We start from the raw sequence: 24185 nt of genomic DNA on the forward strand, positions 1-24185 counted from the left end.
TCTTTCTGTGAGGGCAGAGTTGGGATACCACAGAGATGGTGAATTTTCTTTATGTCAGGAAAAAATTAGATAAGTCAGGTGAACAGACTATAAATGACCAACACAGTGATGCTTGGAGGACTGGTGGTAGTTCAAAGAATCCTATATTTTGTTCTAGATGGGTAAATTGTGATTTTTTTTTTTGAAAAAGAAAACATGATTGTGTAAAAACATTTGTCTCCTAACGGTTTTATAGTTCTGATTCATGATTGTTCTTTTTACTCATTTGAGGTGTTTGTGGGACAACTAGAATTGTGAAAGTCTTTTTTACTTAAATCTGAATATTTAACTCTAGCACTGAGGCATCATGGAAGCAAGGCAGTGAAATCAGAGAAGTCTGTGCTAAATAAAGGTCAGATTAGCCAAAACTGGCAGTGATTTTGGGGGAGGGGGAGATGAGAGAAATAACTTGTAAAAGATACTCCTAGGTTAATGTCTTTGGCAGCTGGGTGGATGGTATTAGTGTTTTGTGAAAAAAACATTCACTGAGATGAACAAGTTTGGAGATGAGTATGACTTCTGTTTTGGATGTGTTGAGTTTAGGTGCCTGTTAAGTGGAGCTGTCCAGGTGGCAGCCAGGCATATACATTCAGCCCTCCATGTCCATGGTTCCTTATCTATGATTTCAACCGAGAATGAATAAAAAATATTTGAGGAAAAAAATGGATGGTTGTGTCTGTACTGAAACATGTACAGATTTCTATTCTGATCATTATTCCCTATACAATACAGTATAACTGCTGTTTACCTAACATTTACATTATATGAAGTGTAAGTAGTCTAGAGATGATTTAAAGTATACTAGGGGATGTTCATAGATTATCTGCAAATAATACACTATTTTATGTAAGGGATTAGAGCATCTGTGGGTTTTGGTATTGGGAGTGTGGGGGATCCTGGCACCAGTCGGTGATGTGTGCTAATACCTAGGGGTGACTATTGGTTGATAGGAATCTCAGAAGAAAGCTCTGGACTGGAGATTGGGAAGTTACTAGGTTATAGCTCGTAATCAGAGGCAAACAAATGGTTTAAATCATTGAGGGAGAGGAATTTGAGTGATAATAGGGATTGCTTTTGTGTTCTTACTCTTCAGTCTGTACAAAGTGGCCGGAATATACCTGCTGATATCCCTTCCTCCTGACTCTTCCTTTCTGTGCAAATCCTCATATCCCCAGATCTTACCTGTCTTTCAAAGCCAGCACCAGTGCTTCAATGCTTTTTCTCCAGACCAAAAATAATCAATCCCTCAACTCACAGAACTTTTATTTGTATCTTTAAGATGTTTTATCATCTTCTACGTTGAAGTATAACATACCTCATTTCTCTGGTAAACATCTCTTTCAAAAGATATTCAATGTCTTAATCATCTATTCATCCCCTCTTAGTACTGAATGTAGCTTTGCACAAAACAGGTATTCATTCGAATGAATGGAAGTACCTCTAATGATACAGTGTTTGTTTATCTGATTTTATTTCAATGAGTAGGTAAATTATTTTAGATAAATGGAGCTTAATGTTTTAAATTTTAAAATATATGCTGTATATTTTCAAAAAAAAATTTTTTAAGCAGTCTGGACTAAATAGAATTTAACTTTATTCAGAGTGATTTATGACTATCATTATGAACATTTATTAAACTACAAAGCAGTGCTCTCTCAGTTGATTGTATTCAATGTAAACTTGCAGAATTTTGTCTTATCCGGTTATTCCATGCTGTTCTGACTGGAGGTCCTTGTTTTTGTCAATTTATTATTCCTGTTCTCTGTCTTTCGAAGTTCTTAGAACTCCCATTCTAAACTTGCTATTTCTGATGTACAACAAACTGTGAATCACAATAAATAGAATTATGTCCAAGCAAAAATTAAACAGAACTAAGATGATTTTTCTTCACAAATAAAGTGACTGGACTTTAATTGCAGTAATTTTAGTTGGATAAAAATTTGTTTGCTGTCTGATTTTTTTTTTTAAACTGGATTCCTGTGAGTTTTCCAGGTAAGTAAAATATTACTCTGAAAAAATTTTCACAGTGCTTTATTAACTTATCAAGTATTTTCGTCTTTTATGTCATTTGCTTCCCAAAACTATGCTCAGGAGAAGTAAAATATTAGGTTTTGGGGATCTTTTTTCTCATATTTATCCAATAAAGTTAATACATTCTTTAAGCTTTTCATTACTTAAGAAATATTAAATTAATTTTCAGAAAAGAGTCTCATTGTGGAAGGCAAGAGGGAAAAGAAAAAAGTAGAGAGGTTGACGATGCAAGTCTCTTCCTTACAAAGAGAGCCATTTACAATTGCACAAGGTAAGTTTATTTCTCTGTTCCTTTCATTTTATGGTGAAGATGCCTAAATGTGTGAAAACGATGATTAGTAGTGCTTAATACTAGAGTATTTTGTGTTTAGTAAGTAATATACTTTTGGTATAATTTAATTTGCTCCATTAGAGCAAAGTTACATGTAAATTATGCTGTAAAAATAATTCTTGTCAGTTAACTTTGTGAATGTATTAATAAGCAGTGGGTATTTAATTATGATGTTTTTTTCTAGGAAAGGGGCAGAAACTTTGTGAAATTGAAAGGATACATTTTTTTCTGAGTAAGAAGAAAACGGATGAACTTAGAAATCTACATAAACTGCTTTACAACAGGCCAGGCACAGTAAGACCTTTTTATACCTTTAACCTATTTCATGTTTATAATTTTAGTTCTATAAAAGACTTTAGCAGTCCACTAGTTCAGCTTCCACACTATGCTAGTGAGCAAACTAAGACACTTGTTAAACTTGTCAGAGGACATAGCTGGATATTAGCAATGAGGATTGTAATAGCTAAAAGGCTTTCTACTGTAGTTTTTTTTTGTTCCAAACTGAAATTTGAATCATGAAATCCAAATTGTGATGGTTTTAGTGATCTTTTTTTTTTTTTTTTTTTGAGACAGAGTCTCACTCTTTTTTGCCCGGGCTAGAGTGAGTGCCGTGGCATCAGCCTAGCTCACAGCAACCTCAAACTCCTGGGCTCAAGCGATCCTTCTGCCTCAGCCTCCCGAGTAGCTGGGACTACAGGCATGCGCCACCATGCCCGGCTAATTTTTTCTATATATTTTTAGTTGGCCGATTAATTTCTTTCTAATTTTAGTAGAGGCGGGGTCTCGCTCTTGCTCAGGCTGGTCTCGAATTCCTGAGCTCAAACAATCCGCCCGCCTCGGCCTCCCAGAGAGCTAGGATTACAGGCGTGAGCCACCGCGCCCAGCCGGTTTTAGTGATCTTTAAATGTATTAGAAGAAATTTATTTTTTGGATTTTGCGACCATTGAGAATAAATGAGTCAATGTAATTGTATCTCATTTTGAGCAAGTACCTGATAAAATGGGTGGTAATTCTTTGCCCAAGGATTGATTATACTGTACATACAATAGTATTTTATATAATTGAGAAAACTTTGCTTTAGGTTGTACACGGGCAAAGTAAACTTTGATCTTAGAATAGAATGTCTGAAACACGGTATAATTTATTTTCACATGTGTTAATCTCATTGATCCTCACAACAGTCTAATTAACATAAGTCCCATAACTAGTAAATGGTATGAACTTCTTGAAGTACTCACTATTCTTTTCAAAGAATAAAGTCCTTGACTTTGTGATTTGGAAAATAAATATTAGGGTTAATACTAGTAACTTATAAAAAGGATGTCTTTTTAAGTACTAACTTTTCACGTCTTCTGATACTGTCAGGTAACATTTAGTTCTGGTAAAAATCCCAGATAGAAATTCATTCAGATTTAAACTGTTATTCTCAAAGAATTAAGTTTGTAGGATTTTTATAATGTTAGTAAATTATTATAGTAACAAATATATTTTTCAATTTGGAACAAGAAATGTTGAATAAACCAATATTGTAACACGAAGACATGGAAATAAGTATGTTGGCTTTGAATTGTTCTTGAATTTTTTCTTGTGTACATTACTGAATAATAAATAGCATTAATATGAGAAACATTTTCAGGTGTCCTCATTAAAGAAGAATGTGGGTCAGTTCAGTGGCTTTCCATTTGAAAAAGGAAGTACCCAATATAAAAAGAAGGAAGAAATGTTGAAAAAGTAAGTTATTTTTATAAATATTATGTTCCAATTAGTGTGCTTTAAGTTTATCTTTTAACATTAAAAAATGATTGCTCATTCTGTTTTTAGTAGATTGCTAATTCTTTGCATTAAAGGCCAAGATTTGACTTGTCTTCATAGCTATGAACTTGGGGTGTCCATTACTTTCCAATAGTTGCTATCAAGATTATTGAAAACTCTTAAAGACATTTTTATTTTCTACGAGAATGATACATACAGGTCAGTCATTCAGCGTCCAGAATTGAAAAAGTCTAAAGGGAATATAATGAAAAAAAATCCTATTCCTGTCCCGTCATTCACTCTGTCCCCCTTTAAACCATTTAAACTATTTTGAAGATAATCAGTTTGATAGATAGAAATGGCATCCTTTTTTTTTTTAATGTCAGAGACAGAGTGTTGCTCCGTCACCCAGGCTATAGTGCATTGGTCCAGTCATAGCGCATTGTAACCTCAAACTCCTGGCTCAAGCGATCCTCCCGCCTCAGCCTCCTGAGTAGTTAGGAATACAGGCACATGCAACCACACCTGGCTGGGTTTTTTTTGTTTTGTAGACATGGGGTCTCACTATATTGACCAGGCTGGTCTCAAACTCCTGGCCTCAAGCAATCCTGCTTTGGCCTCTCAAAGTGCTGGGATTACAGGCTTGAGCCACTGTGCCCAGCCAAGATGACATATTCTTAGAGCTTTTGTTTATTAAATACCTTTTAGTTTAAGAAATTCAATAACAAAGGTAATTATTCTTTCATTGAAACATTGTCATAATAGCAGTGCTGAGGGGAAAATGTAATGTTTAATCAGCAGCCAGAAGAGTTATCAAGACCATGAATTTTATAGTATTCAAAACTTTTTACATAATTTTCTAACTTTTCTAATTTAGAACTTATTAAATGTTAATTTATTCTTGTACTGCCTTTAAAACTAAATTGGTGAGTGCTGTTTTCAATTTGTTAATCATATCTAATTGTACACTAGTCAAGATTATTAAGAGTAAGATTTAGAGAAACATTGGCTACTTTTTAAAAAATATATGTAACTGAGCCAATTTATTGGCTGTTGCTTTTATATTGGAGAGAGTGTTTATAAACTTTCCTGTATTGTCACCTTGGTTTCTTCCATTTTCTTTTTCAGATTTAGAAATGCCATGTTAAAGAGCATCTGTGAGGTTCTTGATTTGGAGAGATCAGGTGTAAATAGTGAACTAGTGAAGAGGATCCTGAATTTCTTAATGCATCCAAAGCCATCTGGCAAAGTAAGGATCAATTTTTCTATTTTCATAATAAATCAGTTAATTGTAGCCTCTTTTTACTTTCTCTTTTCTGTGAAACAGTAATTTAATTGGTTAATAGCATTGCTGTCAATATTGTAATATTTACATTCAAAGACTATACCTTCTGTTGACATATCAACAACAATTTCATAATAGGAATAATATAGAAGACATAAGAATGTGCTCCCTTAGATAAAAGAGATGTAAGATTAATAAACGTAAATTAATGTTAGGTGAGACAAAAAAAGCAAGTATTCAGGATTTTGTATCTAGAAAGCACTGGAAGAATGGAAACAGGTTGAGTTGAGGATGAGTTGTCAGGCTGGCGGCAGGTGCAACCTATAATTAGGTCAGAAAAGACAATGGGAGTTATATTAGAACTGGATGTTTTCTACATCGTGGAAATAAGGTTATTAAAAGTGATATTTAAAAAGCTGACTCTTACAAGTTCCTTGGATTAGGATTCCAGAATCCTCAGCAGAGTCCAGGAGCTGGGCAAGGAAGTAAAATGGCCTTAAGTTTTCCCACTCTTCATAAAATGTAGGTTAGGTTTTCCCTAACTACTGAACAGTAACAAACGACGTCAGGTATTAGTGCTACTTATATGAGGTTGCATCTTCAGTATGTTCTAGGTCTGTTAGCAAATGTGTTTATATTATTCCTCATTTTGTTACAAAAAAATCTGGTAGGCCTGGGAGTTCAGGTGAACACCATCTGGAGAGGGAAGAGGGCATGAAGAATTGAAACCAGAAAATAGCTCTGGGACTTGGTTTTTGCCCATCCATGGTCCTGATCACTATTAGCTGGGCAAGGACAGATAAAGGATATTCAGGGTGTTAACTTTTGTTATGCAGCTCCAACCAAAGGGGTATGATGATTTTGGTGTTTCAAATTGGCTTATTTAAAAACAAAAAATAATCTTTTTAAACTTTTAGTATGGCTATACTTGTACATTTTTAGGATTTCATGTGGCACTATTTGAAGGTGATCACTATTTCCTCAGAAGGAATTACCATATTTCCTAAGTTATGAGAGATATGTTTATATTCATCTTTTTCTCAGTGATTTTCAAATTTATTAGATTCAGGGCCCCATTACTCTGTTAAAAAATTAGTGAGGATCCCAAGAGCTTTTGTGTATGTGGGTTATTTTGATATTTACTATATTTGAAATTAAAACTGAACGTTTTTATTTTAAACTAACATGTTAATAAAAGTAATATTTTGTGTGAAAAATATATTTTCAAAAGAACTAATGAGAAGACTGGCCTTATGTTTTTGCCCATCTATTTAATGTCTGGCTTACGAGGAAACAGCTTGATTCTCATTTATTTCTGAGTTCATTCTGTTGCAGTGTATTGTTTTACTTGAAGTATATGAAGAAAATTCAGCCTCACTTAAGTATGTAGTTAGAAGAAAATATTTTTAAAGTCCTTTTAGATAACTCTGGATGTTCTCCTTTGATATGACACCACACAACACCAAAACTCTACAAATTGATAGTTTTTTAAAGGTTAGTTGTATTGTTTAATGTAGATCTAAAACCATGTTAATGAACTTTGTCTTTTACCGATGTATGGTTTCGTAGTATTGTGCATTTACCATTTATAAATATTGGTTCCCTGAATTATGCAGATCTTCCAGATGTTGACACCTTTCATTAAACACTGTCAAAGAGTCATGATCATTAATGTAAACACCATCTCATCAGAAAAATCTTTAGGTGTTTGGAAACTGTCAAGTTCACGGTAGTAGATGTGAATTTTCCAAAATCCTAATTTCCACTTGAAATCATGAAATTTATCATTGGGAATAAATACTCTGTTTTCTTTGAAGAGACGGGCTCACCTTGTTCATTTTTGAGAACATGTCTATCAGATACCTAAATCTGAATAGCCATATTTGTCAGATCTTTTAAAAATGGTGTTCTGTGAATAAAAGTAGCTAGTTTAGCTCACAACTCGATTACACAGTCTTTTCCTTGATAAAACCAATGAACTTCAATAAAGTAACTAGATTTCTTTATGTGTATTCCCATTTTATCATGTATAAAGACATGTACTCCAGAGTTGAGAGTTAATAGAAGTAATATTTATTGCTTCATCAAGGACATTCTTAAGTGAAATCGTTGAGCTTTTTTTGTTAACAATTGCTGCTTGTATGTGGTTGTGAGGAATACAGTGACAACTAGTGCATTTTGCTGCCTTGATTAGTGCTAAGGTGCCAGTGGTTTTATCCACTTTTAGTTTTATATAATTACTACAAATGTCAACATAGTGAAAAGAGCAAATAAATAGTATGTTGTGGACTCCTGAAAAGGTCTTAGGAATCCCCAGGGTCCATTAACCACACTTGGAGAATCACTGTTTTATCCTTTCATATAGGACCTCTTATATCAGTTTTTCGTATATGACCTTGTGAAGATTATTCCTTAATCTGATGGTATCAAACTCAAGCTATTTTCTATGCCACCGTAAGTTTCCATCATTTAAGAAAAATGCTATAAATTCATTATTACTTTTTCTCCTCTATAATAATTTTTAAATTGCTAAATGAACATAACATTCATCATTGATTGTTTCACTATTCTTCTATTTGGACTTCTACCTTGATTGTTTTATTTATCAGATTTTTGTTTCCAAAAAGAGATAATGCTGTTTTGACACTGGATTTTTTTTTTTTTTCCGAGACAGAATCTGGCTCTGTTGCCCTGACTAGAGTGCTGTGGCATCAGCCTAGCTCACAGCAATCTCAGACTCCTGGGCTCAAGCGATCCTCCTGCCTCAGCCTCCTGAGTAGCTGGGACTACAGGCATGTGCCACCATGCCCAGCTAATTGTTTCTGTATATATATTTTTAGTTGTCTAGGTAATTTCTTTCTATTTTTAGTAGAGACAGGGTCTCGCTCAGGCTGGTCTTGAAATCCTGACTTTGAGCGATCCACCCGCCTTGGCCTCCCAGAGTGCTAGCATTACAGGCGCAAGCCACCGCACCCGGCCTTTGACACTGGATTTTGATTAATAGATTTAACTGTTTTTAGAACGAGTATAAAAAGGCTCTAAAGCATTTGCACATTACAACTTTTTGATTTTTGTTTTTAAAGCTCTTCATTTACTTTTGGGAGCTGCATTTTCTTGATTGGTTACTTGAATAACTTAATATCCTTTCACTTTTCTGTATAGATTTATCCAGTACCTATTTCAGTCCCCATATTAATAATTCTGTATACAGATTACATTCTTACTACCTGCATCTGGTTTCTGAGCTGAGTTAGTGAGAGATAATTATGTTTTTCTAATATATTTGAGACCCGGAATTAATACAGCAAGTAAGTAGGAAAGTAAGTAAGAGTTTGGATAATAAGAGTCACTTTTGCTCCAAACAGTGCTATCAAAGAATTTATCCAAATCAATTAAGATCCTGATTATAGGTTGGTAATGGTAGTAGTTCACATAGCAAAGGTATCTGTATACATTCAAGAAAGTTTCTTGTACAGAATCTGCTTTGAAGAATGTCTTTGGTCCACTAACTTAAAGTTTCTGGAGTGACCTAAATTGGTTGTTTCTCAGTCCATCTTTAGAAGAGTAGGTTGTTTGGGCAAGCTAGAGGTTATCCTGTGGTTTGTAGATAGCCTGAGAACACTACATTATGCAGAGCAGCCACTTTTTCTTAATTTTTGTGTAGGTGACAGTGACTTCTAGAAGACTAGAGGTTCCTGGGAGGGAAGAGATTGTGGTTCTGCTAGTTTCATGAAAAATACTGCCTTAAAGTTACCACAAACATTTACGCAGTTGAATACTTTAAGATTATGTTATGTAATTTTACCTTAATGGTTTTGCTTATTGCAGAAAATGAAGTAACAAAGGCAAAAATAAAAGAATATAAAAGATACTCAATCTTAGAAATAAATAATGCTAATTCCTTACTGTATATACTTTCAGATTCTTTATGTGAGGGAATTTTGTGGTTTTCAATTTTAGAATTTAGCAGAACTCCCCTAAGAAAGCATTTATTGGTTAATATAATCAAATCATTTTCCTCACATGATCTACTCTGCTTTTAAAATATGCATGGTTTAATTGATTATCAGAGTAATAGCAGTGCATTTATTTTGTGGTTCTTAATTGGTTTCATAATTAACATACCCAACATTTATTGCATACTTAGAAGCATCAATGAGAATATGATGCTGGCATTATTGAAAGAGCACAGAAGTAATGTGGGGAATTTAAATTATATAGTTCATTCACAAATTCAGATTGTGTAATTGGTAGTAAGGTTTTATTTTCTTTAGAGATGGTTCCGCCCACTCCTTTAGTGGGCCCTTTAAAGCAAGGAACTCCTCTAGCAGTGACAGTTTTAATAAATTACAAATCTGACTTAAAATATTGTCTTGATAAAGTGTAAACAACCATCTCAGCTTAACACAATGTGTACGTGGGCTTCTAGTCGTATGTCAGAACCTAGAATACGTATTTCTCAACATTTGAGAAGTGTTGCTAGGTCTTTAGAACACAAATGAAAGGGTATTGGTAACAGGTAACAGTTTTAGGTTAACCTGACACGTTAAAGTTAAAGATATTCTCCGTAAAGCTACTAAGCTTGTAAATTTCCTTAGAGAAGAGCAGGAAGTTGTTGAATTGAGAAGTAGATATCAAAAACAGAGTTGGGTCCAGATGTGGTGGCTCATGCCTATAATCCTAGCACTTTGGGAGGCTGAGGCAGGAGGGTTGCTTGAGACCAGGAGTTTAAGACCAGCAAGAGCAATACCCCATCTTTACAAAAAATAGAAAAATTAGTCAGGCATGGTATTACATGCCTATAGTCTAGCTCCTCGGGAGGCTGAACCAGGATGATGGCTTGAGCCCAGGAGTTTGAGGTTCAGTGAGCTGATGACACCACTGCACTCTAGCCCAAGTGACAGAGGGAGACTGTGTGTCCAAACAAAACAAAACAAAAAGAGTTGGATGACTTTGAAATACAATAGCGATGTTATCTTTATGAATTTTTTTTGCACAGCCTTTGCCAAAATCTAAAAAAACTTCTAGCAAAGGCAATAAAAAGGAACGGAACAGTTCTGGAATGGCAAGGAAAGCTAAGCGAACCAAATGTCCTGAAATTCTGTCCGATGAATCTAGTAGTGATGAAGATGAAAAGAAAAACAAGGAAGAGTCTTCAGATGATGAAGATAAAGAAAGTGAAGAGGAGGTAAAATGTTTTACTCCATTTTTTAAATTCTTTCTTTCTGTGGGGAGAAGTAAAATATTAATATTCTTGCTCTATATTTGGTACACCTAGAAAACAGTGTTCCATGTTGGTTGTTTTTAATTCCGAAGATGCAGAAATAGTGAAGTATGAACCTATGTCTTTTCCTTGAGGAGCTTTTAGTTGCATTGCCATGCCAGAGTGTAGGAGCTGGAAAAGAGTGAGGTTGGTGTAGACTGGATTTGAAGTGGGCCTTGAGCTGGACCTTGAAGACTAGAGTAGGTAAATGGGCAGGGCAGGGTGGTGGGACATGTGTATCCTGAACAGAAACAGATTCTTGCAGAATTTTTTTCATGACATACTAATATTTTATAATTGACTTGAACTATTATTTTATGCAAAACCAAGGCATTTAAAGGTCATTATTTTTTCTCAACCTGTTGGTTATTATTTAATGAGAATAATGGTATTTGAAGTTTGTTTGATCAGCAGGAAAGTTTTGTATCACTTAGAATGCCTGCCATTTTCTTTTATTTGGTAGTATTTGTAAAATGTTGAAAATACTTAGCTTCCAAAGTGAAACTTTGGGAAGAAGAGAACTGCTGAAGCAATTAAAAAGGTTAACTTTACCCTCTGATATTATCCTCAGTCAAGTAGATCAGGGAGAGTGGATACAGGAGATGAGTTCCTATTATTGTCAGTGGTGTTTTGGTACACTCTATTTTAATTTTGTTTTGGTGCCTTCCTTCAGAAGTCAGAACTTGGTCTGTTAGTTGGGTAATAAACCATGCCTTCTTAGGGACTTGATTAATGCCAGCTTGACATTTGGGGCCAGATGATTTTTTTATTGTGGGGGATACTTCCCAAACCCCTGTTTTGACAACTAAAGGTATTCTTCAGACATTCCTAATTGTCCCAGGGGTGGGAGGGAATCATCTCCTGTTGAGACCACTGAATTAGAGGGAATAAAGATGTAGTGAACTCTGCTTTTGATATGTGTATGAATTTAGTATGTATATTTGTCTAGAAGTGTTTAAAATTCATGCTTGTTTTAATGTCATTTTATAAAGATTTGTGTAAAGCTAAGTATGAAATGCTTCATAATTTAAGAAAGATGGTTACAAATCTAGCAGATGCTTCATAAATATCTTAATATATATTTGGCATGAAAGAAGATGAGTAACAAGCACTAAGGTTTCTGTGGATTGGACATCTGGTAGGAACACTTGTTTGTTTATATGTACATATATAATAGTGACAATTTTAAAGTAATAGTATTCCTCATTTGGCAAGTATTTGGTTGTCTTCTGTGTGCCATTCAGTGTTTCCTAAACCCTTTTTAAGGACAGAGTTAAAGCATGAAAAGTCGTCATAGAATATAACATCTAATTTTTTCATAGAGACATTATCATTACAAGCATGGGCTTTGAAAACTGGGTTCGAATCCCAGCTCTGCCTTGGATTATCACTATATGACCTTGGGCAAATTATTTAAACTCCATACCTCTGTTTCCCATCTGTAAAGTGGGAGTGGTAATAGTGCCAGCCTCATAGTCTCATATTAAATGACTTTATTTAAAATACTGAGAACAGTGCCTGGTACATGTACTATATAAGTATTAGTTGCTGCTATTAATATTAGAATTAAGATGACCTTTTATGCCAAGTAAAATTTCTAAATCTAATCTTCCCATCATTACCAAGGTGTAGGTTAAAAAGTAAAGGTATTTTATATTTATTTTCTTATTTTCCAGGTTGTTGTTCCATAGTTCTAAGTAGAGTTAGTTGAACTCTGTATACAGATGATGTCTGATTTATTAATCATACTGGTTCCTAGATAATAATCACAAGTGGAACTGTCCCATTATAAATGAAAGCCTTACTTCCTTTGGTACCATAATCTAGGGTCCGTTGCTAAAAGCCCACGTCAAATGATGAAAATCCATAGGGGAAGAAAAGAAAGCTCAAAAATGCTTTTACAGACATTAAGTGTATGAAATCACACAATATAAAAGCTCTGTCATATTCTTGCCTGTGCCATTTTTCTGCCTGTGCTAATACTGACAGACTTCATAAAATATAATTCCAATAAAGTCTAGACTAAGAAGTCTTTTTTCTTTTTTCTGGTATATGTCCCTCCAACAAACACACAGGTATTCTTACTGGTCTAAAGACCCTTTATATTTAGCACTGTCCTTCTCAACCTTTCATTGCTGATTTGAAAGGTAAGTTCTGGCAAGAGAACTTATACATATCTATGGCAATTCGTTTTTCCTTATTCCATTTTGTGAAGACTCAGTTAAGTGGCAGTTGTGTTAGGGACTTCATAAATGGAGGTATTTTTGGTCATTACTGTGAAAGGACCTCTTTTCTAAGAGGCCATAAGAAAAGTTACAGCTTAATCAGAAAAGCTGTGGATTGCCTATAGATTTTTTTTTGATAGAAAAGTATTAAATTATTATTGTTTATTTTCTGAAATTAATTTTTCTTTGATAAATAAGACTCCTTCCTCTCCATTAAGATCAACTTCTACTGGAGTAATTAACTATAAATTTAGGTAGATTAATTTTACCTTTTCCAGTTGCCTCTGTAAAATGAGGGATTTGGACTGTATTCTACAGTCCAAATATAATCTATTGTTGAAGTCAGAAATCTTAAGCAGAAATCCAGTTCAAATTGTATTTTTTTGGCTGATTATGTGAGGTTGAATAGTATTTGCTCACCTGCTAGTTTTCATATTTAGCTGTGTGAAAGAGTAGGATGTTTATAAGTAAATTCATTATTTTTAAAATGAAATCACTGAAATCCACATAGTTAAAACAGAACTGAGTTTTTTAAAAGTCATTTAAAAGAAAATATGTCAGATTTAGCATATTAGCTGAAAATTGCTAAAACATTTGAGGTTTTCTGTACCTTCGTTTCTATGATAAGCAATCAGTAATTCACTAGAATTTTATTATCCTTTTTCCTTGGAATTAATTCAAATAAAAGGGGTTGCTCTTTCGGAGAGTAACTTCAGTAATTCCTTTATGAAAGATTCATTCTGAATTTCCTTATTAACTTTCCTCATGGACATTGGCTTTTTAGAGCAGTAGAAAGAGAGCAGTTGGGAGCTAGAAAGAAATTAGTAGATGAATTTTTCTTTAAAATGAGAGATTAGGAAAATCTACCTATTGGGTACAATGTGCACTATTCTGGTGATGGGTACACTGAAAGCCCTGACTTCAGCATTATACAATTCATCCATGTAACAAAAAACACTTGTATCCCCTAAATCTATTGAAATTTTAAAAATGAGAGAATAGGAAAATAAACAGGTTTGGTGATTTTGTATAAACTGGTTCTGAAAATCTACTCATTCTTATGTTGGATTAACTTTAGGGGAAGATTGCTAAAGTGAGCCACTGAGGTTAAACCATGCTCTGTCATGCTATTCACAGGTATTAGACTGAGCACAGAGAAATGACTGGAGAGTACAGAAAAAAAGAAAGGGAAAACAGTGCCAATTAGAGAAAATAACTGTAATAGTCTTTTAGCCCTTTAAAAGCATACTTTGCTTCTTTTTTCATATTATCCTAATACCTCTCCAGTTTTTATTTTCTAGTGTTTTTATAGCACACTCTTATTATCTCTGGAAAGTATAAAACAAACTTTATGGATTTTTACTTTTTGAGTATTTAGAATTTATCTGAATGTTCTCATATGTATCAGGAATATTTTCAGCTAATGTAATTCACAACTTTTCTAATAATGGTCAAAACAAAAGTTTTACTTTGATGTCAAAAAGTCCACAGACAGGCAACTGTGGGCCAATATAGCTGCTCAAGAGAGGTTTCAGAGATGTGGGTACCTTCCTGATCTACCATCTTTAGTATGTGGCATTTAACCTCATGATCACAAGGTGGTTGTTTTACATTTAGACATTGTATTCATGTTCCAAACAAGGAAGAGCAAAGTACTTTCTCCTGGTGATGTTTTGGCTTTTTTCTCTGGAAGGGATGCCTTTTACTGGAGATCTCCATATTCATGGCATTGGCCAACACTTTGTCATCTCCCTATCTAGGTGCAGGGGAAGCTGTGAGATCCAGTTGTTAGCTTTCCTACCTGTATTGTTGAGTGAGCCATCCTACAGTGTTTGCCAAATCAGAGAAACTTTTAGTTATAATTTTTGATAAGCTATTTGGACCCTTCAGGGGATTATTTGGCTGTGGTGTGAGGGTTAATGTGAAAGTTTTGTTAATCCTTAAGTATGTTTTTAGAAGCTAAGAAATCTCATCTCATAATTTCATTGGAAGAATTACAAAACTGTAAACCATTTAAACCTTTTGTTGGAAGGCAAAGTTATTGAATAATCACCCTAATAAAATCCATTTAGACTTAAACTTACTTTCATAATCTTCTATGAAACATAACTAGACTTGCACATTCTTTACTCTTGGCATTTTGAGTTTGCTCAGCCAAGTTGTTAAAAGAATAGTGTATTTTAAGCTAATTTTTATTTTGTTCATCTGTTCACCCAGTACAACCTTTCTGCTGTGAGGACAGAATTCTGGCTCTGTGACAGGCGTCTTTTTTGGAGACCCTCCTTCAAGAGCCCTGCTGCCTATAAAAGATAGGTAAGCCTTATTCTCCCAAGATTTTTTTTTTTTGCCTTCCTTCAAAAAGTGCTCATGTCAGTCCTCTGATTCTGTACCTTTATGGTTATCAGAGACAGGGAAAATCCCCTTCAAATTTTTGAAAATTTATATTACTAATCTTTACAAAATTTAGATTGTAGTACATTGTACTATCTGAAATTAATGGCAGCTATCAATTTTTATTTATTCCTCTTCAGTACATCAAAAATTCTTAAAATATTTGATGGTCCTGATTAAACCACTCACAGCATATTCAGAAATAACAAACCAGAATCTTTAAAAATAAATCCCCTAACAACTTGGAAACTAGCTTTTTTCTTTTTTAACTTGTTACCTAATTTCCCCCCCCATACATTTTGTTAAAAGACTCAGTCTTGGCTCCTATTTGATTAAATAACAAAGGTGTTGACTGTCATTAGTACCATCAACATTTTTCCTTAATAATGCCATGTAATGTTTTTATTATAATTACTAACATTTTCAGAATATTTAATAAAAAGACTTAAAATGGGGTCAGTACTTGATTGCTAATGTAACTACTTTTTGATGGCTCAGTTCATTACATTGGGAGTATGCTAAGTGCTGTTGGGGTTACAGAAGATGTTTGCTACACAAATGCCATTTGATACTTAATATTATAGGATTTCAAAAGGAAAGTCTTCGTATCTGTTGAGAAAAGGCTTTGAGGAGAAATGGAAGTACCACCAATTCAAATTGATCTTGGTGATGGAGAGGAAAGTTGGATATGTGAACAAAGATGGGACCAGGGAAAGCAGGGTGCCTTTGACTGATGTGCTTGTTTATGTTTAGAGTCGTGTGCCCAGAAGTAGAGCAATGAGAGAGATGAAGCTAGAGTAATGTAGGTTGAAGCCAGACCATACAGAACCTGTTATGTTGGGCATTGTTATGTAACTAATACAACCTTTGGGTGTAGATTCGTTACTCTGATTCATTCAAAGTGATTATCTTATTCTATACCTGAGCATTTTGCTAAGTGGGAGGGAAATAAACGAGACATGTTCTCTGTCTTCTAGGGACTGACAGTCTACTTGGGGAGAAGTACCACTTACTCAATAAGCATTTATTGGTACACACAAGGAAGACACCATCAGAAATCTTTATGCCATGTACTTTCACACCTTGCTTCACATTTAGTCTTGACTCCATTAGAGATGAGGGGTATATCCTCATTGTTATACTCGAGGATGTAATAAACATACAATCTTTTTAGTGCTTTGTCTATATCATAGTCTCCCCTCATCCAAGGGAGATACATTCCAAGAGTCCCAGTAGATGCCTGAAACCACAGATAGTACCAAACCCGATTGCTGTCATTGGGAACACCTTTCTGTTCATGTCTTCCACTCACAGATTTGATGCCTTTTACTTATCACACACTATGGCTATAACTTTTTCAGTTTTGCAGCCGCAGAACTAGCACAAATTTCTTTTTCCTTCTTCACAATTTTGCAGATAGAAGATTTCATTCTTAACCATGGATCCTAGCAATCTCAGCAACCTCAGTGTGCAATTATTTTTCTCAAATTGAGAAATTTCACCTTTTCACTTAAAGGAACCACTTTACAGTTTCTCTTTGGCATATTCCGATGGCCAACATCACTGGTCTTATACTTTGGGGCCATCATTAAGTCAAACAAGGGTTTCGTAAACTTGCAGCACTGTGATGCTGCAAACGCGATCTGATAACTGAGATGGCTAATGAGCTAAGGGGCAGGTAGCATCTATAGCATGGATATGCTAGACAAAGGGGTGGTTCACGTCCCATACTGAATAGAGCAGCATGAGAGTTCATCACACTATTTAGAACAGCATGCAGTGTAAAACTTATGAATTGTTTATTTCTGGAATTTTCCATTTAATATTTTTGGGATGCAATTGACCACAGGTAACTGCAACCACATATGGAAAGAGAAACTGTGGATAAGGGGAGACTACTATACTACTCTTTCTTTCTAAAGCTTCCTGTTGATATATGTCTGTCTTCAGAGTTCTCTCTATAGAACCCAAATTTAGATCAAAATTTGATTTTAAGCAATAACATTAAGAAAGTTATTGAGTATAAATCTACTTATCAAAACTTAAAACTAAATGCTATTAATGTAAACTTTGTAACTTGAGGAATTATCCTGTTTATTGCTTTATCTGGTTCCTGTCTTTTCTGTATAAATCTCCAGTAATTTATAATCTAGTCTGGGAATCAGCATGCTATGGCCCGTATACCAGCTCCAGCTTGTGACCTGTTCTTATACAACCTGAAAGCTAACAATGGTTTTTCCGTTTTTAAATGATTGTAAAAAACAAAAAAAGAGAAATACCAACAAAGATTGTATGTAGCAATCAACTGGCAAAGTTGAAAATATTAACTATCTGGCGCTTTATAGAAAAAACTTGGTGGCAGATCTAGACTATAAATGTACTTTCCATTCTATATGGTATAGCTAGATGAGTCACCTGTGGGGTTTAAAAAATACACACATACACACACGTAGGTATCCAGGCCCCACTATTGATAATTTGATCTAATGCTTCTCTTTCTTTCCTCTTAAATGTACAACCTACATAAATAAGTTGTACCAGAAGATAGTGGCATTGAAAATCAAGAAGTTTGACTAACTGCTATTAACAGAAAACATTTTTGTCTTAGCAAATAGGGTTATTTTAATGAAATAGGACCTCAGGGTTGGAAGAAATCTTTCAAGTTTATCTAGTCCCCAAGTATCTTTTCCCACTTCAATTTTCCAAATAATTTCATAGCAACTAAGTGCCAGTTCTAAGCTCTGCGCTGGAGATCAAGAAATAAATAAGACAGGGTCTCTGTTCCTAAACAGTTCAGTTTAGTCGTTTGGAAAAGAGAGGTCAAAGAACAGAAAAAACTGCAGTAGAATATAACTTAAGAGCTAAAAAAAAAAAGAGGTATGAAAAATATAATGTGGAAGCTCAAAAGATATTTACCTCTTCTAGGGGAACATGGGGAGCAAAGTTCATGGATCCAGAGAAACTTCACAGTGGAGGTAACAATTTGATCTTGAAGGATAAACAGGAGAGGCTAGCATAGCAAAAGAAAGGGATTTGGAGAAAACTGTAGTTGGATTACACCAAGACCCATTTTAGCTTTTAAAAATTGTAAAGAAAGAACCCTGGAGCCAGTACAAAGTTTGAGGGTAAGCGCTGGGGATGGCCCTAATGCAGAGCTTGTTTTCTTTTGTTGGCATTCTTTATTTTCTGCTAACATTTTTTATTCTTTGTTATGGTTAGTAACATTCGTATGTAACGAGAAAAAGATCTAAATTAAACAATATGATAGGACAGGTGTGGTGGTTCACACCTATAATCCCAGCACTTTGGGAGACTGAGGTGGGACGATTGCTTGAGGCCAGGAGTTCTAGACCAGCCTGGGCAACGTAATAAGACCCTGTCTCTATGAAAAAAAATTAGGCAGGCTTGGTAGTATATGCCTGTAGTCCTGGCTACTTGGGAGGCTAAAGCAGGAGGATCACTTGAGCCTAGGAGTTAGAGGTTACAGTGAACTATGATCATGCCACTTGTACTCCGGCCTGGGTGACAAAATGAGACTCTTTCTCTTCTAAAATATATATATATGTGTGTGTGATAAATAAGTTGTGGTATCACCTGGCTTATTACTATAATTTAGTTCTGTAGTTTGAACCCTGGCTTAAAGAATTACTTAGGTCCTTTAGTCATTTCTCTAGATCTGTGGTCCCCAAACCTGGGGCCTTGTACTGGTTCCCATCTGTGGCCTGTTAGGAACTGGGCCACACAGCAGGAGGTGAGCAGTGGGCAAGGGAGCAAAGCTTCATCTGTATCCACAGCTCTTTCCTATCACTCGCATCACTGCCTGAGTTCCACCTCCTGTCAGATCAGCGGCAGCATTAGATTCTCATAGGAGCACAAACCCTACTGTAAACTGCACGTTAGGGATCTAGGTTGCGCTCTCATTATGAGAATCTAATGCCTGATGATCTGAGGTGGTGATGCTTAGTGCTGGGGAGTGGCTGCAAATACAGATTACCCTTAGCAGAGACGTTTGACTGCACAGAGGTCATAATAAATCAGTTGTCTTCCATCATTCCATGGTGATAGGACCATCTAATTGTAGGAAAACAAGCTCAGGGCTCCCACTGATTCTGCATGGTGGTGAGTTGTATAATTATTTCATTATATATTCCAATGTAATAATAATAATAGAAATAAAGTGCAAAATAAATGTAATGTACTTGAATCATCCCAAAACCATCCCATGCCCCACTCCCCCATGGAAAAATTGTCTTCTATGAAACTGGTCCCTGGTGGCAAAAGGTGGGGGACTGCTGCTCTAGGTAATATGTAGGAGGCACACTGCCTAATCAGAGGTTCTTCTTCCTAGCTGTAAGGTCTTGGCTCACTTACCTACTCAGATACATTTTCCTCATTTATAATAAGATAAACAATTTGGTTTTTGTCTTTGTATTTTTTTATTGCTTTGTTTTGTTTTATAGCTCATGAGACCATGTGTGTGAAACCAGTGCTATACAAATGCATTTTTCTTTTTTCTTTTTCCTTTTAATTACATTTTTCACCTCCTGGGAACAAAGCACAGGTAAACTAGGTTTTATAAATGATTCAGAGGCAAACATAACATATTTTAAGTAGATACTATATATACCAAACACTCTTCTGATTGCTGGAACCTAAATGAAATTGTAAGTGTCTGTTCTCTTGGAGATTGTCAGATCTACGCTTCCAGTTGCAGTGTAGTGGGAAAACAGACGTGTAAATAACTACCATTAAATAAATGTACATATATTAAATATCTGTTTTCTTTGCTGCTTTATATGTATTTACTAATTTTATCCTCACAAAACATAGTTCACAGAACCTACAATGCCTCTTAGGCATCGTATTTATGTAAATTATAAAATGTACCCCAGTGTCAGAGATAAAAATGAGGGGAAAATGTTAAAGTTAGCAGAGTGGTAGTATTATGTACCTCCATTTTTATAGATGAGGAAACGGGCTTAGAGAAGGGCAATTGATTTGCCCAAGAATGTAAAATTAATGGTAGAGTAAGGATTGACTTACAGCCAGGAAGTTTGGTGGTAAAGCTCTTGTTCTTATTCACTGCGTCATAATACCTTCCATAAAGTAGGGATAAATCAGTCGTAGGCCAAGTACTTTAGGAGTATGGATTAATCAAATTGATGGTATTTTTGAAAGATTTAGAGGAGGTAATTGTTAGGCTGGATTTAGAATCATAAGTGGGATTTTCCTAAGTAGAGGAAAGGAATGAAAGTTAGTAAAGATTTGAAAGTTCATGTAAAATTTAAATGATCTGGGTTTAACTTGCCTTCTCAGCTGTCCCAGTGTTTCTTTCCATTATTCCCAAATACTGGTTACCCACGTTTGTCTTAAAAGCCAAAAGTTATCCATTGTGTCCCAATAGCAAGGCATGTCCTTTGAGATGCTCCTCCTATGATAACTTATCTTCAGTGCAGCTGTAGTGATTATTAATACTTACAAGATTAAAGCACAAGATCGAGCTCATCAGTTATCCTAGCTCTCTGTTCCAGGTAACGCTAGGTTTGAGTTTAGTTGTTTTTTACTGTTTCCTAAGTCAACACTAATCAATCTAAAAAAGATAATTTGCTGAATTCCTACCTTAAGTTTGTCACAGGAAAAGTTACTAAAGAAAAGAGAGATCCGGTATAGATAATGTAACTTACTAATACAGTGATTCAGATGTTGGTGGGTCAAGTCATAGCTACCATAATGTAATGAAATAAGCATGATGTATCATGATTAGTTAATACAGGTGTTATTAAAAGCCTGTCTTACTGCTTTTATAATTTATATTCTATGTATCGGTCCTTTTTTTTAAATTTAAAAAATTGTTTGATCTCTCCAACATTGCCAGAAAGTATCTGCCCTGCCTTTAAAGAACACTTACAAACTTTAAGTTGTTGGAAGAAATTACATTTACCTAATGAAAGAATTTCTCACTTTACAAAAGCAAGCACTCGTAATGGTAATAATAGCAAGTATTTATTGAGTGTTGCCTATGTGCCCGGCACCACCAAAGGTACTTTCATGTATTAATGCATTTACTCCCCATAAAACCATAGGAACTGTTGTTTCTTTTAGTTTTTAAAAGAGGAAACTGGGGCCCAGAGATGAACTGGGGCTGGAATTTGAAACCAGGCAGCTTGGCTCAAGAGCTCACACTCTTTGAACTATTATGTTATATCTTCTACAGTGCTTGTGCACTGTGTTTGCAGTCTTTTAGAAATTTTGCTAATAGATGCAGTCTAGTTGTCTATCTAGAAAAACTGTAGAACATTATTCCTTATAGGAGATGTGACCTATAGAAAGGTAACATACTTTTAATTGTTTATGTGTTTGTCCAGAAGTTAAATTTTATGGAGATGGCTTGATCTTTATTACTGCAAATGTTTATGCTTTGTCAAACAATTACTATTCCCAATATGCAGGTTTAAAATCTGCCATGTTGTGTATGCCTTCTAAAATTTTAATTTGAATGAGGACCAAGTAATAATGCTTATAGTATTCTTCCTCTTGTTCTCCCTCCCTGACCCTTTCAGTAATAACTTAGTTTATTATACCTATAAGTTAAGATTTTATTAGCCCTTGGCTAAGAAATAATGTATAATAGTGATTATTCTGTGTATTAAGCATAGCAACAGAACTTAAGAATTTTTAATATTCCCTTTCAGAGCCTAATATAGTTCTTGTGAACTAGGTGGACACTTAATAAACTTAAAATTTAGTTTAAATTAGTCATAAAAAACTGATAAACCGTTGATAACCTGTCCCACAATCTCCACTATCTGGAATATCTCTCAGAATTAGGAAATAAGTAAAAATGGCCTCTAAATAGCTAAAGTCCATGGTAAAGCTAATGTACTTTTTAGAAACATGTCAGTCCTTTGACACCTCTTAAAAATGTGTGTTTTTTTTAGTAGCAGTTAAACTACATAGTTCCCAGCCTAGCAGTATGTTTTTGAGGTAGTGCAGGGTGATAGTACGTTTATATAGATAGGTACAGTGATGGTATTATAGCAGAAAGACAAACACTGAAATCCTGCTGAGTGCAGTGGTGTGTGCTTGTAGTCCCAGCTACTCCGGAGGCTGAGGCAGGAGGAAGAGACAACACAAATACTAAAATCTAATGAACTACACTTAGAAGTAGTCTGAGCCCATTTAACTTTTGGAACAGATTGGTCTATACACCTTAATCTAAAGGACAGGTTCAACATAATGTTTCTGTTCTTTAAAAAAAAAAAAAAAAATTGAATTATGATGATGAAACTCAGAAATCAAGAGTGTAAAACATTTGGAGAACCATTCTGTCAAGTGATTTTCAGTGGTTTTGGTGTATAAAAATGAGAATTTAAGTTGTCTTGGGACATTTGTTTAATAGGATGCATTGCCTTTGGGAATGTTAATTAAGTGAAGAGTTAATGCTTTCTACTTTCATAGGCCCTGGATGAGACAAAGTAACTATAAACTATAATTTTGTCATTTTAATCTATTCATATGTATATAGTTTGCTTTTGTTTAGTTAGCTATGGCCTAGTGTTTGAGAATATAAGTTCTGGATCAGATCTCTTATTTTAATCTTGCCTCTTTATTAATGTGACTGTGGACAAGATAACCTCAGTGATCCTTAGTTTCCTCATACAATCATAAGTATTTATTGAGCAACTACTATGTACTAGGCACTATTTTAGTAGTTTGGGATACATCAGTGAACATGGGAGAAAAACCCTGTTTTTGTAGAACTTAGATTCTAGTTGGGAGAGACAGAAAATAAATAAGAGAAGATAATAGTATCTATATTTTAGAATTTTTTTCAAGATTAAGTAGAGTAATATATGTGAAGTCTTCTATCCATAGTGCATAATAAATGTGGGCATCTATTATTTTTTATGATTGTTGATTTGTTGTGCATGGACTTGTGATAAAATTGTATGTTGAGTGTATTAGTAATCCCATAAACATTGATAAGTATTAATAACTTTTAATTGGTGATGTCGAATGTTAGTTTTCTCTAATATTGTTGAGGGACATAGGGGGGAAGTAGAGAGATGGCAATGAATTTCATCAATATATCTAATTTGCTTTCCTTTCTAACAGCCACCAAAAAAGACATCTAAAAGAGAAAAACCTAAACAGAAAGCCACTTCTAAAAGTAAAAAATCTGTAAAAAGTGCTAATGTTAAGAAGGCAGATAGCAGCACCACCAAGAAGAATCAAAACAGTTCCAAAAAAGGTATGTTAGACCTTACATTATCAGCAACTTTAAATATATAGCATATGTGTTATACATAGTATTTGAGTGTGTGGGGGAAACAGATTAACTGCGAAGGACATGGAGAAGAAAGTTGTACAGGTTGAGATCCAAAATCCTCGGGACCAGAAGTGTTTCAGAGTTAGTTTCCCCCCCACCCCCAATATTTACATATTCATAATGAGATATCTTGGGGATGAGACCCAAGTCTAAACACAGAATTGACTTACGTTTCATATACACCTTACACACATAGCCTGCAGGTAATTTTATGCAGTATTTTAAATAATTTTGTGTATAAAATGAAGTTTTGACAGTGTTTGAACTGTGACCTGTCACATGAGGTCAGGTATAAGAATTATCCACTTGTGGCATCATATTGGTCCTAATAAAGGTTCTGATTTTGGAACATTTCAGATTTTGGATTAGGAATGCTCAACCTGTATACCAGTTTTTTATAGTTTATGATTTTTCAAATTGACATAAAATTTTCAATGCATGCTTTGTAGGTAATACACAGAGTGGTGATTTATAATTTAGGATCCATTATCCCTTTGATCTGATGAAAGCCTATAAAATTCTTCCCAACCTGCCTTAAA

At 34.8% G+C, this 24185-nt stretch overlaps 1 protein-coding gene across 1 annotated transcript in view; it reads left to right on the forward strand.

The window, feature by feature from the left end:
- The window catches only part of DEK (DEK proto-oncogene), a 50073-nt gene that overhangs the window by 18602 nt on the left and 7286 nt on the right, over positions 1-24185 (forward strand). The window contains exons 3-8 of the mRNA XM_012643262.1: positions 2240-2341; positions 2586-2695; positions 4038-4132; positions 5282-5402; positions 10438-10626; positions 23433-23568. Of these exons, the coding sequence (XP_012498716.1) occupies positions 2240-2341; positions 2586-2695; positions 4038-4132; positions 5282-5402; positions 10438-10626; positions 23433-23568 (753 nt within the window). The remainder of the gene's footprint in view (positions 1-2239; positions 2342-2585; positions 2696-4037; positions 4133-5281; positions 5403-10437; positions 10627-23432; positions 23569-24185) is intronic.

Source organism: Propithecus coquereli, unplaced genomic scaffold, assembly GCF_000956105.1.
Source record: "Propithecus coquereli isolate 6110/MARCELLA unplaced genomic scaffold, Pcoq_1.0 Scaffold194, whole genome shotgun sequence".
NCBI lineage: Eukaryota > Metazoa > Chordata > Mammalia > Primates > Indriidae > Propithecus > Propithecus coquereli.